At 40.8% G+C, this 18011-nt stretch overlaps 1 protein-coding gene across 2 annotated transcripts in view; it reads left to right on the forward strand.

Moving 5' to 3' along the window:
• LOC110488581 (5-hydroxytryptamine receptor 4) overlaps positions 1 to 18011 on the forward strand; it is a 105865-nt gene that overhangs the window by 22154 nt on the left and 65700 nt on the right. For both annotated transcript variants that reach the window (XM_021560849.3, XM_090198180.1), the window contains exon 2: positions 12505 to 12592. In XM_021560849.3, the coding sequence (XP_021416524.2) occupies positions 12528 to 12592 (65 nt within the window). In that variant the 5' untranslated portion in view covers positions 12505 to 12527. The remainder of the gene's footprint in view (positions 1 to 12504; positions 12593 to 18011) is intronic.

Below are 18011 nucleotides of genomic sequence, written 5' to 3' on the forward strand. Positions count from 1 at the left end.
AATTTATAAATGACATCGCCGAAGTCAAGGATTGGCAGGATAGTCAGTTTTACGAGGGTATGTTTGGCAGCATGAGTGAAGGAGGCTACCATCTGGGTCGGCAGCCTTGTGAGGGTTAACACGTTTAACCTGTCTGGGAACGGGGTTCCGCCAACAGCCAGTGAAATTGCAGGGCGCCAAATTCAAACAACAGAAATCTCATAAATCAAATTTCTCAAACATACAAGTATTTTGCACCATTTTAAAGATACAATTCTCGTTAATCCAGCCACAGTGTCTGATTTCAAAAAGGCTTTACAGCGAAAGCTCCACAAACGATTCTTAGGTCACCACCAAGTCACAGAAAAACACAGCCATTTTTCCAGCCAAAGAGAGGAGTCACAAAAAGCACAAATAGAGATAAAATGTATCACTAACCTTTGATGATCTTCATCAGATGACACTCATAGGACGTTACACAATACATGCATGTTTTGTTCGGTAAAGTTCATATTTATATCCAAAAATCTCATTTTATATTGGCGTGTTATGTTCAGTAGTTCCAAAACATGCAGTGATTTTGCAGAAAGCCACATCAATTTACAGAAATACTCATAATAAACATTGATAATAGATACAACTATTATTCATGGAACTTTAGATAAACTTCTCCTTAATGCAACCGCTGTGTCAGATTTCAAAATAACTTTACAGAAAAAGCATACCATACAATAATCTGAGTACGGCGTTCAGAGCCCAAACCAGTCAAAGAAATATCCGCCATGTTGTGTAGTCAACATTAGTCAGAAATAGCATTATAAACATTCACTTACCTTTGATGATCTTCATCAGAATGCACTCCCAGGAATCCCAGTTCCACAATAAATGTTTGATTTGTTCGATAAAGTTAATCATTTATGTCCAAACACCTCCTTTTGTTAGCGCGTTTAGTAAACAAATCGAAACTCACGAGGCGTGGGCAAGTCCACCGGAAAGGTTGTACGAAAAGTCCAAAAAGTTCCGTTACAGTCCGTAGAAACATGTCAAACGTAGTATAGAATCAATCTTTAGGATGTTTTTATCATAAATCTTCAATAATGTTCCAACTGGACAATTCCTTTGTCTGTAGAAAAGCAATGGAACGCAGGTCGCTCTCACATGACTGCGTCACGAGCCCGTGGCTCTCTCCCAGACCTTTGACTCATTCCCCTCTCATTCAGCCCCCCTTCACAGTAGAAGCCCGAAACAACGTTCTAACGACTGTTGACATCTATTGGAAGTCTTAGGAAGTGCAACATGGCCAATATCCCACTGTATCTTCAATAGGGGCTGAGTTGAAAAATGACCAACCTCAGATTTCCCACTTCCTGGTTGGATTTTTTCTCAGGTTTTTGCCTGCCATATGAGTTCTGCTATATTCACAGATATCATTCAAACAGTTTTAGAAACTGCCGAGTGTTTTCTATCCAATACTTCTAATAATATGCATATATTAGCATGTGGGACTGAGTAGCAGGCAGTTTACTCTGGGCACGCTTTTCATCCAAAAGTGAAAATGCTGCCCCCTATCCCAATGAAGTTTTAAATGTCTTACTCACGTCGGCCACGGAGAAGGAGAGCCCACAGTCCTTGGTAGCGGGCCGTGTCGGTGGCACTGCATTATCCTCAAAGCGGGCAAACAAGGTGTTTAGTTTGTCTGGAAGCAAGACGTCGATGTCCTTGACTGATTTTCTTTTTGTAGTCCGTGATTGTCGGTAGACCCTGCCACATACGTCACGTGTCTGAGTCATTGAATTGCGACTCCACTTTGTCTCTATACTGACATTTAGCTTTTTTGATTGCCTTGCGGAGGGAATAACTATACTGTTTGTATTCAGCCATATTCCCAGTCAACTTTCCATTGTTAAATGCGGTGGTTTGCGCTTTCATTTTTGCACAAATGCCGCCATCTAGCCATGGTTTCTGGTTAGGGTAGGTTTTAATGGTCACAGTGGATACAACATCTCCTATGCACTTTCTTATAAACTCACTCACAGAATCAGCGTATAAAGCAATATTATTCTCTGAGGCTACCCGGAACATGTCCCAGTGATCAAACAATCTTGAAGCATGGATTCCGATTGGTCAGACCAGCGTTGAATAGTCCTTGTCACGGGTACATCCTGTTTGAGTTTCTGCCTATAGGAAGGCAGGAGCAAAATGGAGTCATGGTCAGATTTGCTGAAGGGAGGGTGGGGGAGGGCCTTGCATGCATCATGGAAGTTAGAGTAGCAGTGATCCAGAGTTTTGCCAGCACGAGTGCCTCAATTAATTTGCTGATAGAATGTAGGTAGCCTTGTTCTCAAATTTTCATTGTTAAAATCCCCAGCTACAATAAATATAACCTCAGGATATATGGTTTCCTGTTTTCTTAAAGTCCATTGAATTTCCTTGAGTGCCGTCGTGGTATCGGCTTGAGGGGGGATATACATGGCTGTGACATTAACCGACGAGAATTATCTTGATAGATAATACGGTCGGTATTTGATTGTGAGGAATTCTAGGTCAGATGAACAAAAGGACTTGAGTTCCTGTATGTTGTTACAATTACACCATGAGTCGTTAATCATACACCCCCGCCCTTCTTCCTGGAGATATGTTTATATCTGTCGGCGCGACGCACAAAGAATCCCCCGGTGGCTGTACCAACTCCGACAGTATATCCCAAGACAGCCATGTTTCCATGAAACATAGTATGTTACAATCCCCGATGTCTCTCTGGAAAGCAACCCTTGCCCTAATTTCATCTACCTTGTTATCTAGAGACATTACCGAGTAGTATACTCAGAACCGGTTTTGTGAGCATAAATTTCCATTCTGTGAAACTTCCAGCGCACAATAACTGCCCATTGGGCACACACTGTTTGAATCAACGTCCACGTCATTTAAATAAAATTACGTTGAACCAATGTGGAATAGACATTAAACGTCTGTGCCCAGATTGTGTGAACACTGAGGCTGTATCCGCTTTAAGTTAAAGTTTCAGACAGTGGCCAATAGGCTATTGTGGCTATTTGAACATAATGTAGGCCTATCAGAGTGGCCTACCAACAAAACCAGTGGAGCAAATACCATAACATTTCCATATGACTGTGGGTCTTGTGTGGCTCATTTGGTAGAGCATGGCATTTGCAATGCCAGGGTTGTGGGTTCGATTGCCATGGGGGACCAGTACAAACAAGTATGAAAATTGATATGAGTCACTCTTTATAAGAGTGTCTGCTAAATTAAATGTAAATGGATATAGCTGTTGACTGCGATGATATTGATGTAAATGGATATAGCTGTTGACTGCGATGATATTGATGTAAATGGATATAGCTGTTGACTGCGATGATATTGATGTAAATGGATATAGCTGTTGACTGCGATGATATTGATGTAAATGGATATAGCTGTTGACTGCGATGATATTGATGTAAATGGATATAGCTGTTGACTGCGATGATATTGATGTAAATGGATATAGCTGTTGACTTCTATGATATTGCCTACTATAGCCAATATATGTGATCTGTGATCTCAAATGTGCTTAGGTTACAGGTAGGTCAAGTCAGGCAGGTACAGAACAGCAGGCGGGGTCAGGACAGGCAGAAAGGTCAGAACTGGGAAGACTAGGAAAAGCAAAAACTAGAGCACAGGGAAGCCGCTGGTAGGACTTGATGGGACAAGATGAACTGGCAACAGACAAACAGAAAACGCAGGTATAAATACACATGAGGTAATGGGAGACACCTGGTGGGGGTTGGAGACAATCACAAGGCAGGTGAAACAGATCAGGGTGTGACACCTGTGCCCAATAAAAAAACACAACCCTCCCAAAGCAAAAAATAAAAAAAATGTTTTACAGCCCTTCCCTATATTTGGACCAGCCCCCCCCTCCCCCCAGTACATTTCGAACTGTCCTCAATCAATTAAAAATGTTGTCTGTCATTTTTCATCATTGTCATAAGCTATTATTGTTCCAGTTCCTGCTACTCCATGTTCAACCAGCTGGCACAGAGCAACGGGCTGGAGCGTTTTTCACTTTTCATTGGTTCATTGTTCCAAGTTTCCAACTCTTACCAAAGGAATTAGATCTAATCTTGGAATTTTAGGTCGTGAATTTATAACTGCACACTACATGGCATTTGGACAGACGGCCACATGAATCTCCCATTTTAGTCCCCTGTCTTTAATCAGGTCTATAAACCAGTCACATAGTCATGCCACACTTGTATTGCTTGCATAAGGGTACCAGGATTATGGCACCAATAAACTGACTCATTCATCTTTGCACCCTATTGCTTTATTATATTCCTTTGTGTTGTATATAGTTAGGTTTCATTATTGAGAGTTTTATTCATTTGATTGTTAGTGTGGGCTACATTACTGTATGTGTCACAGGATCAAGGAATTTCCCAAAACCTGACACCATAACTTAAGGACTAGTAAGGCCTGATCCTGAATATCAAATATGAATTCTATGAAGTTGTTGTTACCCGTTTCACTTGTATTTGTAATCCTTTGAATAAAGGACCATGTAATTGTTGAAGTGTCTTAATGGACCCTAAAAGTAATATTTGTTACTTTTTCACAGTCGCTAATCAGCGGCAGTAGTTGGCATTATATGCTTGTGAATATGGCCCAGTAATATCACATCAGGCAGTGTAGGGGCACCTCTATGTCTGCCATTTTCAAATGGCTATACTGATGTAATGGGCCGTAAAGTATAATGGGATAAATAAAGTATGCCAGGTTGGGGTTTTAGGACTCCAACTCACTCAATCAAGTATTTTTATACCTTTAATGTGCAGGCTCTTAAGATGCTCTGACAGCATACATCATTTATTAAAGATGCTTAACCCTTCTGGGATGTTTATTGTTTCCGTTGTTGACTGTGCCTCAGATTGCTGCATTCAGAACTCAGTGCCGTCAGGGAGCACAATAGTGGTTGGCGTGCTTTGAAAGAATTGGAGCATGGGCACTCTATAGCCTATAGAACCGTCCTACTGAATAGGAAATGCTAGAAATTCCGGGAGACCTTGGACTTTGCGCAGAGGTCTTGAATAGAGACCAGAGAACCCAGACGGCTGTTAATGAATCGTAAAATTGGAGCAGGTGTTAGGCTGTAAAACTATGGCATCCATTCTAATCAGTGTGAGACAGGAGGTTGTATCGTGCTGAGGTGAAGGAGTCAGATTGTGGTTTAATGAAAGTACCTTTACAAGGCATTCTACCTCCGCTTTTATCTTAAGCAAGTCTGTGATGTCGGTACTGTGCTCTTGTTAACACGTTACTGTACGACCACCTCGATCAGCACATTATAGTGATATCGTAGGCCAACTTAGTAGCATTCCTCCATATAGAATCTTTCCAGATCCTTGATATCTTTCATCTGGGCTTATGGACTGCCCTCTTCAATTCAAACCACAGGTTTTCAATGGGGTTCAAGTCCGGAAACTGATTTTGTAGTCAATTAATAATATCTTTGTGGATAAAAAAAAAAAGAAGTGTGCTTGGGGTTATTGTCTTGCTGGAAGATCTAATTGCGACCAAGTTTCAGCCTCCTGACAGCAGGTTTTTGGCTAAAATGTCCAACCAGGCTTAGAGCTAAAGTTAATTATGTTGTTGACCTTAAAAAGGGCCCCAGGACCAGTGTAAACAAACAGCCCTTAACCTAAAATATCTAACACCATATTTTACAGTAGGTATGGGGTTCTTTAGCTGCTTATGCATTCTCATTCCCAATTTTTTAACACACAATATAGCTCAGCATTTTAATTACTGTATTTTTATACAGTATTTTTTGCTTATCTTTATCAAGGCTGTCAATCATTTTGGACCCCACTGTATATCACTTTAGCACTCCCTCACTGTTTTAATGTTACTTTTCTTTGGATTTCTTTCATTTTGACGTGCGAACAGTCAATGGGATATACAGTATACTATAAAACTCAACTCTGGACCTAGAAACCAGTTCTTATCAGGGACTGATTTAGACCTGGGACACCAGGTGTGTGCAATTAATTATCAGGTAGAACAGAAAACCAGCAGGCTCTGGACCTCATAGGGTAAGAGTTGAATAACCCTGCTACAGTCTGTATTACTATAGTGATGAGCCGTAATTGACATCCGATTTTTCTACCTTGTCGGCTCGGGGATTCGATCCAGTGACCTTTTGGGTCATCTTTGACTTTTATATATTTGGCCATGTAATTTAAAGAGCTCGGAGTCAGAATATTGATCCCTACAATGAGTGTATTCCTCTCAAGGCACTTCTCGAAAGTCTGGTGTTTTTATTGGTCCTACTCCTGCAGCTGGTTTTCTATAAACAGATGACTTCTCAATTAATAGCAGCTCTAGGTAATACTGATGAAACACACTACTACAGTTTATTTCTATTTTGAACATTTGGTGATCACTTCAAATCGGAGTGTTTGCTTTATTGAGTAGTTTGACATCCATCACAGTAGAGGTTGTACTTAATATCTACTCAGGCATATTTAGAGTGCCACTAAATGTGTTTTTATTTATTCTTCATAAAATCACCTGCAGTCAATTCGATGCCCTTGAACCGCTCTTCTTATTCACATTTGGGGTGCAAGTATCTATAAAATATAATTATAATGTCTTGTATTATCGTGAATCAATATCATGCTGATAAACAACCTGAGAGTATTTTTTTTTAGGTATAGTCACAGCAGAAATGTCTCTCTGTAATCTCTCCCAGATTACATGACTGGGATTGTTGTTTAGCCTACTGACGCCATAATCAATAATTACACTCTTCTAATGAAATGTAATGAGTTGTTCCATATTTTCAGGAAAATGTGATTAAGATATTTACTGTGTTGAGAACTCTGTATTGGCATGATAAAGACACATTCTGGATGCATGGGTGCACACTGTATCCACATGATGTGCATTATTAATGGTTTGGCAAATTGCTCTTAATACTTGGCTGCATCCACATGCCCAGAGCAGAGCTGAGGGCGTTGGTGACAGGCAGGGGAACTCAGTAAATATGAGACAGGAGGAGCACAAGTTAGAGCATGAGGAGCCCCAAGACCATCATTAAATCCAAATCCATCGAGGAGTGGGAAAGTGTGTGTAGTTTTCTGTATAATGAGGAAGCTCCCTTGAAATTATGCTGCTTTTTTTGGTATCGCCCAACAAACAGCAACAGGCTGGCTTATACCTGACACACATGGGTCCCTCTGTGCCTGGCAAGGCAGCTGTAGTGCACAGAATTAGATAAGGGAAAGTTGGAAGTAAAGTATCTTCATGTTGTTGAGGATGAATATATGAAATATCATTATACCATGGTAAGCAATTTTTTAAAATTAATATCTGAAAATTGTTAATAGTGATTACATGAATATAGAACGTGAGTAAAAGGGACACTTGAAATCAGAGATCAGCTAGAGGTCCTAGGATAAGCTGTCTGGGTCATAGCTAAGATCAGGAACAGGAAGCAGTCAAATGATTTGGAAAAATGTGTCAAGTGTGAGGTCAGAGGTCAGGTTAGCTGGCACTAGAAGGTCCTGATTAGGGTGGGGGATTAAAGCTTTGAACCACAGGGTCACAGCTAGGGGAAACCTGAGCCAGATGGCAAGGTGGCTGGGGCTCCATCTCGATTCCAGCATCAGCTAACAGAGGTCGGAGTTTAACTCAGTGTATCTCAGAAGAGACAAAGGATGAGATATTGCTTAGTTTGAAATGCGTCATTATAAAAGGGAATGGGGGGGATTTAGATGAAAGGGTGTCATTATTTAATTGGTTTTCATCTTAAAATGAAAGGCCTTTCTCTCTGTTCCTCACAAAGTTTTTGATATCTGGTTACGGGCATATTATAAGATGCGCAATTAAGCAGTTTGACACCCCTGATCTCACCTCTCAGAAGTTCCAATTCTATCGTACCTTTCACATATGAAATGGCTACACATTGTCAGTTCTTGAAATATTAATGTAAGCAATAAAATGTAGCTTGGGCACACTGTGTAATCAAACACATTTGACAGTTTTCCAGACAGATGGGTAATGAAGTCAAAGAATGCTCCATGCTAACGCTGTCCAGTTTATCCCAAATGTGTTTTTTTTTAGTGAAGAAAAGGGAAGAAAGAAATTATACAAACACATTATAACATCACTGGATCTCAAAGCAAGTAAAATAAATTAGGTTCATACAGATTTTTTTTTACTTATCAAAATGTAAAAAAGAGTTTTCAGAAATGCTCTTGAAAGTAATAAAATGTGTGTTTAACTAGAAATTCCCTAAAGAAAATGGGTGTGCTTGTTAGCTTGTCTTAAAGTATTTATGGTTGTGAAAGTAGTTATGGTAGTAATAGTGACTGCAGTAGGAATGGTAGTGACTGGTTATAGTTGAAACGGTAGGTAGATGGAAATATTGATTGATTGATTGATTGAGTGATTGATTGAGTGATTGATTGATTGATTGATTGATAGGCTAGCCTGAACATGTGAAAGTTGGTTTGGCGTCTCTAACTTGAACTGGTCAAGACTTACTACTATTGTTGATGGGTTAATATATGCAAATGTTTGCACATTTTAATTGAACGTTTTCAAAGTTGGTCTTGTAAAATGAATTAGCCAAGGAGCAGGACCCTTTTGAATTGCAACTGTGCCACGATATTCCTATGGTTCTCATTCAAACCTGTTAATTTGTGCAAATTGAAAACGTTTATAGTTCAAAAAGTCTAAATATTAAAAAGCTGTATACGATTAATATAAGTTGGGTCAGTCCACACATTTCAATTTGGTTTGGTGTTGATAGCTTAAACGGTTCAAGAGGAGTAGCATTTCAAAGTTTTTACCATTCAAGTCTATGGCACCTTTATTGCCATTGAAATGCGTTGGGAGCTCATTTAAATATTAAATACGTTTAAATAGTATCAAAAAGATTTTCTCAAGCAATCTAAGTTGGGCCAGTCTAAACGATGTTTATTGTTGATAGCAGTTTAAGTGCTAAAGCAGCAGAATAAATATAAAAAATAATCTGAGTATGTAAGAGTGCTAGAAGGTTCTTGCTTTCAGCAAGCACACTAATGAAAACAAGGGCAGACTGGTATGTGACGCAACTCTAGACAAACCCTGTCTGGTCTACCTTTTCTATTCCAAATTGATACAATCCAGACTCCGTGCAGACAGTCAGACAAACTAGCAGCAGTGTTGGTATATTTTTGCTGATTTAACAGTGCTGCAGTGCTGACACAATTTCAGCATGCCGACTGGTGTGCATCTACCGTATTGCGCTGGTTCTGCGATGACCATTCTTGTGAATGGAATACCTGTGTGGTGTGACATTGTGTGTGTGTGTGTGTGTGTGTGTGTGTGTGTGTGTGCGTGCGTGCGTCTGTGTGTGTGTGTACGTGTGTGTACGTGCGCAACGTACAGTATGTGTGTGGCGTGTCTGTCTGTGTCCTCCGTGTGCCTGGAGAGAGACCACCTGTGAGAGTACGAGAGTAACACCCTGTCTGGAGGGCAGGGATTCAAGGACCTCCGCTGGACAGTTACGACTGGAGTACTCTCTCCACCTAGAGCAGTGAATGACACAATATCTTCCACAGGAGGCTGCTGAGGGGAGGACGGCTCATCATAGTGGCTGGAATGGAGTAAATGGAATGGTATCAAACACATGGAAACAACGTGTGTGATGTGTTCGAAACCATTCCATTTACTCCATTCCAGCTATTACTAAGAGCTTCTCCTCCCCAATACTGTCCCATAACGGTCCTGAGAAAGCCATTAGCATCAATGTTTCCTTGTAAATATTGCTTCCATGCTCAATCTCTTTCCCAGGTGTAAGCACATCAGAGATTTCCATTTTCGTGCTGAAAGGCAAAGGCCCAGTAATGCTAACTGATGCGTTTGGGTGTGGAGCCAGACGTTTCTTGATGACTGCCACAAATCATTTAATACTAAACCAAATAACACATACAGTAACAGAGTTGCAAATATACCAGAATGGTCCGTTATGAATACGTTGCACCCAGGACAGCCCTTCTTCAAGACCTGCCCGCTGCTTCGGGGCTCAAAGGAGAATGAATCAGATAAGCTCTCTAGGTGTAAATGTGTCATCCGTTGTCAGTTCTAATCAGACTTTACATCAGTGCCTCATACATAAACGACAGTAAAAATAGTTTCCATGTTAATGAGAAGAATTCTTAATATTACAGGGTGAGTGCTTTTGTCAACAATATTACAAGGTTATTCATTTTAATTATTCAACTAACACAGATACAGTGGCTTAGTCAAATCAATGCAACACCAATGGCAGAATGAGAGAAAAAGAATAATACTTCATTTTATCTCTTAAATCTACCTCTTGTAGGTGGGGAAGGGGATACCTAGTCACTTGCACAACTGAATGCATTCAACCCGAAATGTGTCTTCTGCATTTAACCTATCCTCTGAATCAACTTCCACGTCATCGGCACCCGGGGAGCAGTTGTTGTTGTGGGTTAACTGCCTTCCTCAAGGGAAGAACGGCAGATTTGTCAACCTTGCCGGGTCGGCAATTCGAACCAGCGACCGTTTGGTTACTAGCCCAATGCTCTAAATTCTGGGCTAACCAGCCGGCCCATGGTAATTGCAATGAAATGCACAGACCATCGCAGGATTTCTATCCCTCGGATTCACTGAGTCCAATGTCCAGTTGGTAGTTACGCATCATCGTTTTGCTCACAGCCGTTTCATACATTTGTGATGATAATCTGAGCACTACCGAAGTTCATAAAACGTTTAAAATAGTTTACTATAGGAATTGCAATAGCACCAGAATGTAAACTACAGCATAATTAATCTCCGTAAATACTATTTGCATAATGTTTTCCGTAATCAAACTGCTATTATTACATGAACTTGAGATAAATGACACATACACACAGTACAGTACCTTATTGCTCTGGAGATAATAATATATTATGTACAGCGCCTTCAGAAAGTATTCACACCCCTTGACTTATTCCACATTTTGTTGTGTTACAGCCTGAATTCAAAATGGAGTACATTTTTACTTGTACAAATGTATTCAAAATGAAATACAGAGATATCCAATTTAAGTATTCACACCCCTAAGTCAATACTTTGTAGAAGCACTTTTGGCAGTGATTACCGCTGTGAGTCTTTCTAGGTAAGTCTCTTAAGAGCTTTGCACACCTGCATAGTACAATATTTGCAGATTATTCTTTTTAAATTCTTCAAGCTCTGTCAAATTGGTTGTTGATCATTGCTAGACAGACATTTTCATGTCTTGCGATAGATTTTTCCAGACGATTTAAGTCAAAACTGTATCTTTGTAGTGACTGGGTGTATTGCGGCACAGAGATGAGGTAGTCATTGACAAATCATGTTTAACACTATCATTGCACACAGTATTAGTCCATTCAACTTATTATGTGACTTGTTAAGCACATGTTTACTCCTGAACTTATTTTGGCTTGCCATAGCAAAGGGGTTAAATACTTATTGACTCAATACATTTCAGCTTTACATGTTTTATTTGTTTGTAAACATGTCTGAAATACTGTATAATTCCACTTTGACATTATGGGGTATTGTGTGGAGGCCAGTGACACAAAATCTGAATTGAATCCATCTTAAATTCAGGCTGTAACACAACATGTGGAAAAAAATCAAGGGTTGTGAATCATTTCTGAAGGCACTCTAAATACCTTGTATTATGAAGATGTTCATATTATAAAAACACATTCGAAGTCCATAGAGATTCATACAACATTCCCTTGTCCATTTCCCAAAAGGCAATTTCTGAAATTGGAATACATCGGAAACATATCAAGTGAGGGTACAGATACATGTACACGTTAAGCTGTTCACCTCACTAAAGGTGAAACACGACACTTTTCATTCACATATTCTGAGCAGTCAGAACCCCAATTGTCATCTCTGCAGCTTTAACCACTTCCTCCTGCCTGGGAGTGTTTCAGGTCTGCTGCATAGACCATGTGGCAGCCATTTTGTATTAATGTATCCCAAAAGGAGGTGTGAACGCAATGAATTTCTTGAACAAAATGGGATTATGTGACCCAACAAGAAATGCAACCAATAGCCTATATGACTATGGCAAGTTAAAGCATAATAAGTATCAGTTACACTATTCTTGCATGCACTTCATTTTAATTACAGTCATTACATCCAATGCTATATTCTTTGTGTAATGTTGTTGGTGCATGTAATGATTTCATTCACAACCTCTTAGTGCATTTGTTATTGGTATGTTGTGTAATTTCAGGCATATTTTCTGTTATGCTCAACAATTAAATAATACTTTTTTGTCTCCTTAATCTTTAGCTTTTGAAATCTCCCCCCCCCCCCCCCCCAAATATGTGCAGATGTTCAAAATACATTTCTGTTGACAGCCTTACAAAATTAGGGACAGTGAGTAACTTCCAGGGCATATCTGTAAGGTCACCATAAATCCTAACTGCCCTATCTGAGTAACCTCTATTCCTCCTTGTCTCGTAGGGAGTTTCTGCATTTATGGGGACATGAATCTAAGTTCCGGGGGCCCGATGCCTGTGATGGAGGAAGTAGATATCAGCGGCAGTGAGAGGTAAGGACAGTACACTGCATAAATGACCGCGTGTGCTCTTGAAAAGGATATGGTAGTCAATGGAATGGAATTATCAATGGAATACCTGTCTGAGCCAAGTAGATAGACATACTGATTAAGTCCTTGATAGCATCATAATGAAAAGGATACACATACAGGATACAATGTGAAATGTGCACATTGGATATTATTCATGACTCTTTAATTAAATGAAGTGTTGGCACATGTAGTAGCTGCTAGGTGTCATACAGTATACACGTAAGGCAGAGTGAGGGATGGTGATGGTATTGGAAGGCTAATGTCCCTGAATCCATGGGGAAGGATGCCTGTGGTCAGCTTTGCAGGAACCAGAGGCTTCCTCCCCTGGCATCATCTTTCCCTGCTCCCTGCTTACCTTCTCAACGTTCTCCCTCATTTGATATCCTGTGACAGGCTTCCTATCAGGAGGATCCGTTTCTATGGAAATATCCTTGAAATAGCATCATACAGAACATGAGCTTTTTTATGACAAGAGCACTCCTTACATATAGACCCACTACCCCCAAGCCATAAGACTGAACATCTAATCAAATGGCTACCCAGACTATTTGCATTGCCCCCCCCCCCCCTATTTTACACCGCTGCTACCCTCTGTTGTTATCATCTATACATAGTCACTTTAATAACTCTACCTACATGTACATATTACCTCGACTAACCGGTGCCCCTGCACATTGACTCTGTACCGGTACCCCCTGCATATAGCCTCGCTATTGTTATTTTACTGCTGCTCTTTAGTTCCTTGTTACTTTTATTTCTAATTCTCATCCCTATTTCTTTAAACTGCATTGTTGGTTAGGGGCTCGAAAGTAAGCATTTCACTGTATTCGGTGCATGTGACTACTCCAATTTATTTTGATTTGATTTGACTACCCTCCTGACCTGGTCATAATTTTGTCTACATGACATAGACATAATAGGTTTATAGCTGGTATCAGAAGTATGCGTTAATAACGTGTTTCCAGTGTAGCCTACACGTGATTGCTGGTTTTTGGAGCAAAGCTTTAGAGACTGCTTTCGTAGACAATGAGAGTATTAATTCAGCTCATGCGAATGTGGTCCTGATAAGCTGACTTCGATTGAAACCTATTGCCGAATGAAAAACGATGAAACATCCAGGCATGTGTCCAGCCCGTGGTGCTGAATCCCTATAGTAATGCGCCTAACAAAGCTGTCAAAATCTCCATTGATAAAAAAAAACGAACCCCGGGGATGGACTGGCAAATAATTATCAGCTCAAGCAGCAGAGAAAAGGCAGAGAAAGGCTGAGTTTTACATTAGACATTGTTTGGACAGATTTTTTTATTTATTAATGTCTTCTAGCGTGATTTATCACATCTGTCAGTGATATCAGAGCGCCTCACATATAACTTCACTCCCTTTCTACTAAAATGTTTCTTTACAGAGAGTGACTTACTTTTCCGGGGACGGGTTATACATGAAAAATTGTACCCACGTAAGACATTTGGCAGTACAAGAAGCCAGTGCTATGAAAAAATGTGAACTCTGACTGATGACTTTGCTGAAATTCATAATCTTTCCTGTCACAACTAACCCTTTACGCTCGTGGGAATGTCCTATATGGACTAAATTCAACTGTTTCTTACAGAAGGAATATGAAAAGCATATGCATACCCATGGTACCAATTGAAAGGGAACAGTATGGAGATTATGGAGATTATGGGAATAGTATTATACCAAAGTTTGAGGATACAAATCAAACTAAATGTTATTTGTCACATGGGCTGAATACAACACACCTTACAGTGAAATGCTTATTTACAAGCCCTTAACCAACAATGCAGTTTTAATAAAATTAAGTGTTGACTAAAAAAAATGTAAGTAAAAAACCTGAAATCGAAATAACAACTAATTAAAGAGCAGCAGTAACATAACAGTAGCGAGGCTATATACAGGGGGTACTGGTACAGAGTCAATGTACGGGGGGTACCGGTTAGTTGAGGTAATTGAGGAAATATGTACATGTAGGTAGAGTTAAAGTGACTATGCATAAATAATAAACAGAGAGTAGCAGCAGCGTATAAGAGGGGAGAGGAAGGAGGGGGGGGGGGGGATGCAAATAGTCTGGGTAGCCATCTGATTAGCTGTTCAGGAGTCTTTTAGTTTGGGGGGTAGAAGCTGTTAAGAAGCCTTTTGGACCTAGACTTGGCGCTCCAGTACCGCTTGCCATGCGGTAGCAGAGAGAACAGTCTATGACTAGGGTGGCTGGAGTCTTTGACAATTTTTAGGGCCTTCCTCTGACACCGCTTGGTATAGAGGTCCTGGGTGGCAGGAAGCTTGGGCCGTACACACTACCCTCTGTAGTGCCTTGTGGTGGGAGGCCAGATGCTATACCAGGCGGTGATGCAACCAGTCAGTATGCTCTCGATGGTGCAGCTGTATAACTTTTTTAGGATCTGAGGACCCATGCCAAGTCTCCTGAGGGGGAATAGGCTTTGTCGTGCCCTCTTCACGACTATCTGTGGATCTGTTGGGATGGTATGCAAATTCAGTGGGTCTAGGGTTTCTGGGATAATGGTGTTGATGTGAGCCGTGACCAGCCTTTCAAAGCACTTCATGGCTACAGACATGAGTGCTACGGGTCAGTAGTCATTTATGCAGGTTACCTTAGCATTTTTGGGCACAGGGACTATGGTGGTCTGCTTGAAACATGTTGGTATTACAGACTCAGTCAGGAACAGGTTGAAAATGTCAGTGAAGACACTTGCCAATTGGTCAGTGCATGCTCGGTGTACATGTCCTGGTAGTCCGTCTGGCCCTGCGGCCTTGTGATTGTTGACCTGTTTAAAGGTTTTACTCACATCGGCTACGGAGAGCGTGACTACACAGTTGTCCAGAACAGCTCATGCTCTCATGCATGTTTCAGTGTTGCTTGCCACAAAGCGAGCATAGAAGTAATTTTGCTCTTCTGGTAGGCTCGTGTCACTGGGCAGCTCGTGGCTGTGCTTCCCTTTGAAGTCTGTAATAGTTTGAAAGCCCGGCCACATCCGACGAGTGTTGGAGCCAGTGTAGTACGATTCAATCTTAGTCCTGTATTGACACTTTGCCTGTTTGATGGTTCTACGGAGGGCATAGCGGAATTTCTTATAAGCTTCCGGGTTAGAGTCCCGCTTCTTGAAAGCGGCAGCTCTACCCTTTAGCTCAGTGCAGATGTTGCCTGTAATCCATGGCTTCTGTTTGGGGTATGTACATACAGTCACTGTGGGGACGACATTATCAATGTACGTATTGATGAAGCCAGTGACTGTGATGGTGGACTCATCAATAACAGAACATTTTCCAGTCTGTGCTAGCAAAACAGTCCTGTAGCTTAGCATCTGCTTCATCTGACCACATTTTATTGACCGAGTCACTGGTGCTTCCTGCTTTAGTTTTTGCTTGTAAGCAGGAATCAGGAGGATAGGATTATGGTCAGATTTGACAAATGGAGGGTGAGGGAGAGCATTGTATGCGTCTCTGTGTTTGGAGTAAAGGTGGTCTCGAGTTTTTTTCCCTCGGGTAGAAAACCAATTTAAGTTTGCTTGCATTAAAGTCCCCGGCCACTAGAAGGGCCTCCTCTGGATCAATATTTTCCTGTTTGCTTATGGCCGTATACAGCTCATTGATTGCGGTCTTAGTGCCAGCATTGGTTTGTGGTGGTAAATAGACGGCTACGAAGAATATAGATGAAAACTCTCTTGGTAAATAGTGTGGTCTACAGCGTATCATGAGATACTTTGCATTAGGCGAGCAAAACCTCAAGACTTCATTAGATTTTGTGCATCAGCTGTTGTTTACAAATATACATAGACCGACACCCCTTGTCTTACCAGAGGCGGCTGTCCTATCCTGCCGATACAGCTTAAAACCCACCAGCTGTATGTTATTCGTTGTCTTTCAGCCACGACTCGGTGAAACATAAGATATTACAGTTTTTAATGTCCCGTTGGTAGAATATACGTGATAGTTCGTCTATTTTATTATCCGATGGTTGTACGTTGGCTAATAGGATCGATGGTAAAGGCAGATTACCTACTCACCGTCGGATCCTTACAAGGCACCCCCGACTTACGTCCCAAATATCTCTGTCTCTTTCTCCTGCGAATTATGGGGATGAGGGCCTTGTCAGGTGTCTGAAGTAAATCCTTTGCGTCCGACTCATTAAAGAAAAAATCTTCCTCGAATACAAGGTGAGTAATGTCCTAATATTTAGAAGCTCTTTTCAGTCGTAAGAGACGGTGGCAGAAACATTATGTACAAATCAATTAGCAAATAACGCAACAAAAACACACACAATAGCACAATTGGTTAGGGGGCCGTAAAACGGCAGCCATCTTCTCTATATGTACAACAGTTCACCTGACACAAGACTGAATCCAAACATTACACTGTTGTGTGCATTTTACATTTACTGAACTTTTCGCCACATTTGTTGGTAACGAAATCTGAAATACTCTGGATACATTCACTAACATGAAAAATGAAAAATGTGGGGTAGGTGCACATAAAACAAAAAAAGAATTGAGTGAGAGAACGAACTGGTGTCTCCAAATGCACAAGTGCACAAGTGCACCTCTCCAAAGTATGCACAGTTCCTAAGTAATTTCAGCGCACTTTTTTGACTCAAAGAAGTCTTCAACTATAATATACTTTTTGATCTCTCCTACTTATGCTGTGCCGTTGAGGAACTTGAGCAAGCACACTTGTAGTTGTTTTGTTTGCCACACAGCCCTGCATCAAACATTACTGTTGTTGTTTACACAATCTTAAAACGCTCCATTAGAAATCGCAATATGGGTCAGGTGGGCATTATTTTAAAGCTTATTCTATTTCCAACACGACTAGTTAAGTTATAAAATACGATATTACAATGTTAGGCCTTTACAATGCAATTAAAGGAAACATATCGTCATTTTGGTGCACATAGAATGGAGTGCCTACCGTTTACAGCATTTCACTCCCTCAGTCCACATTTTGTTTTTTGCAAAAGTTGCCCAATTAGCACGAGGGGGCAACTTCCTGTCCTGTGCGGTGCTCAAGTTCAGGAAGGCCGTCACTCAAAACCCATACAGGGCTATGGAGCGCAGCCAGAGCTCTCACGTCATGTATAGCATGTTAATGTACACTGCATTCCAATTTAGGCAATTATCAGTGCCCAAATCTGCCATTTTCACCCTGGGTACAAGTGTAAAGGGCTACCTAAAATGAAGCCATGGTCTGCTGCATGTTTTAATGCAGGGATTTCATTCCAGAGTGCTTTGATTCAGCCTCACTGGTCTGCAGCTGTGCGATAAAGTCTGACTGTATTTCTCAGTGACCTTGAATGATATTGTGGATAGAGCCACACACTAGTGCCAGTCTTACCAGCACTGTGACTTCC

The sequence above is a fragment of the Oncorhynchus mykiss genome, chromosome 14 (genome assembly GCF_057628025.1).
Source record: "Oncorhynchus mykiss isolate SJ-2025 chromosome 14, ASM5762802v1, whole genome shotgun sequence".
Taxonomy (NCBI): domain Eukaryota; kingdom Metazoa; phylum Chordata; class Actinopteri; order Salmoniformes; family Salmonidae; genus Oncorhynchus; species Oncorhynchus mykiss.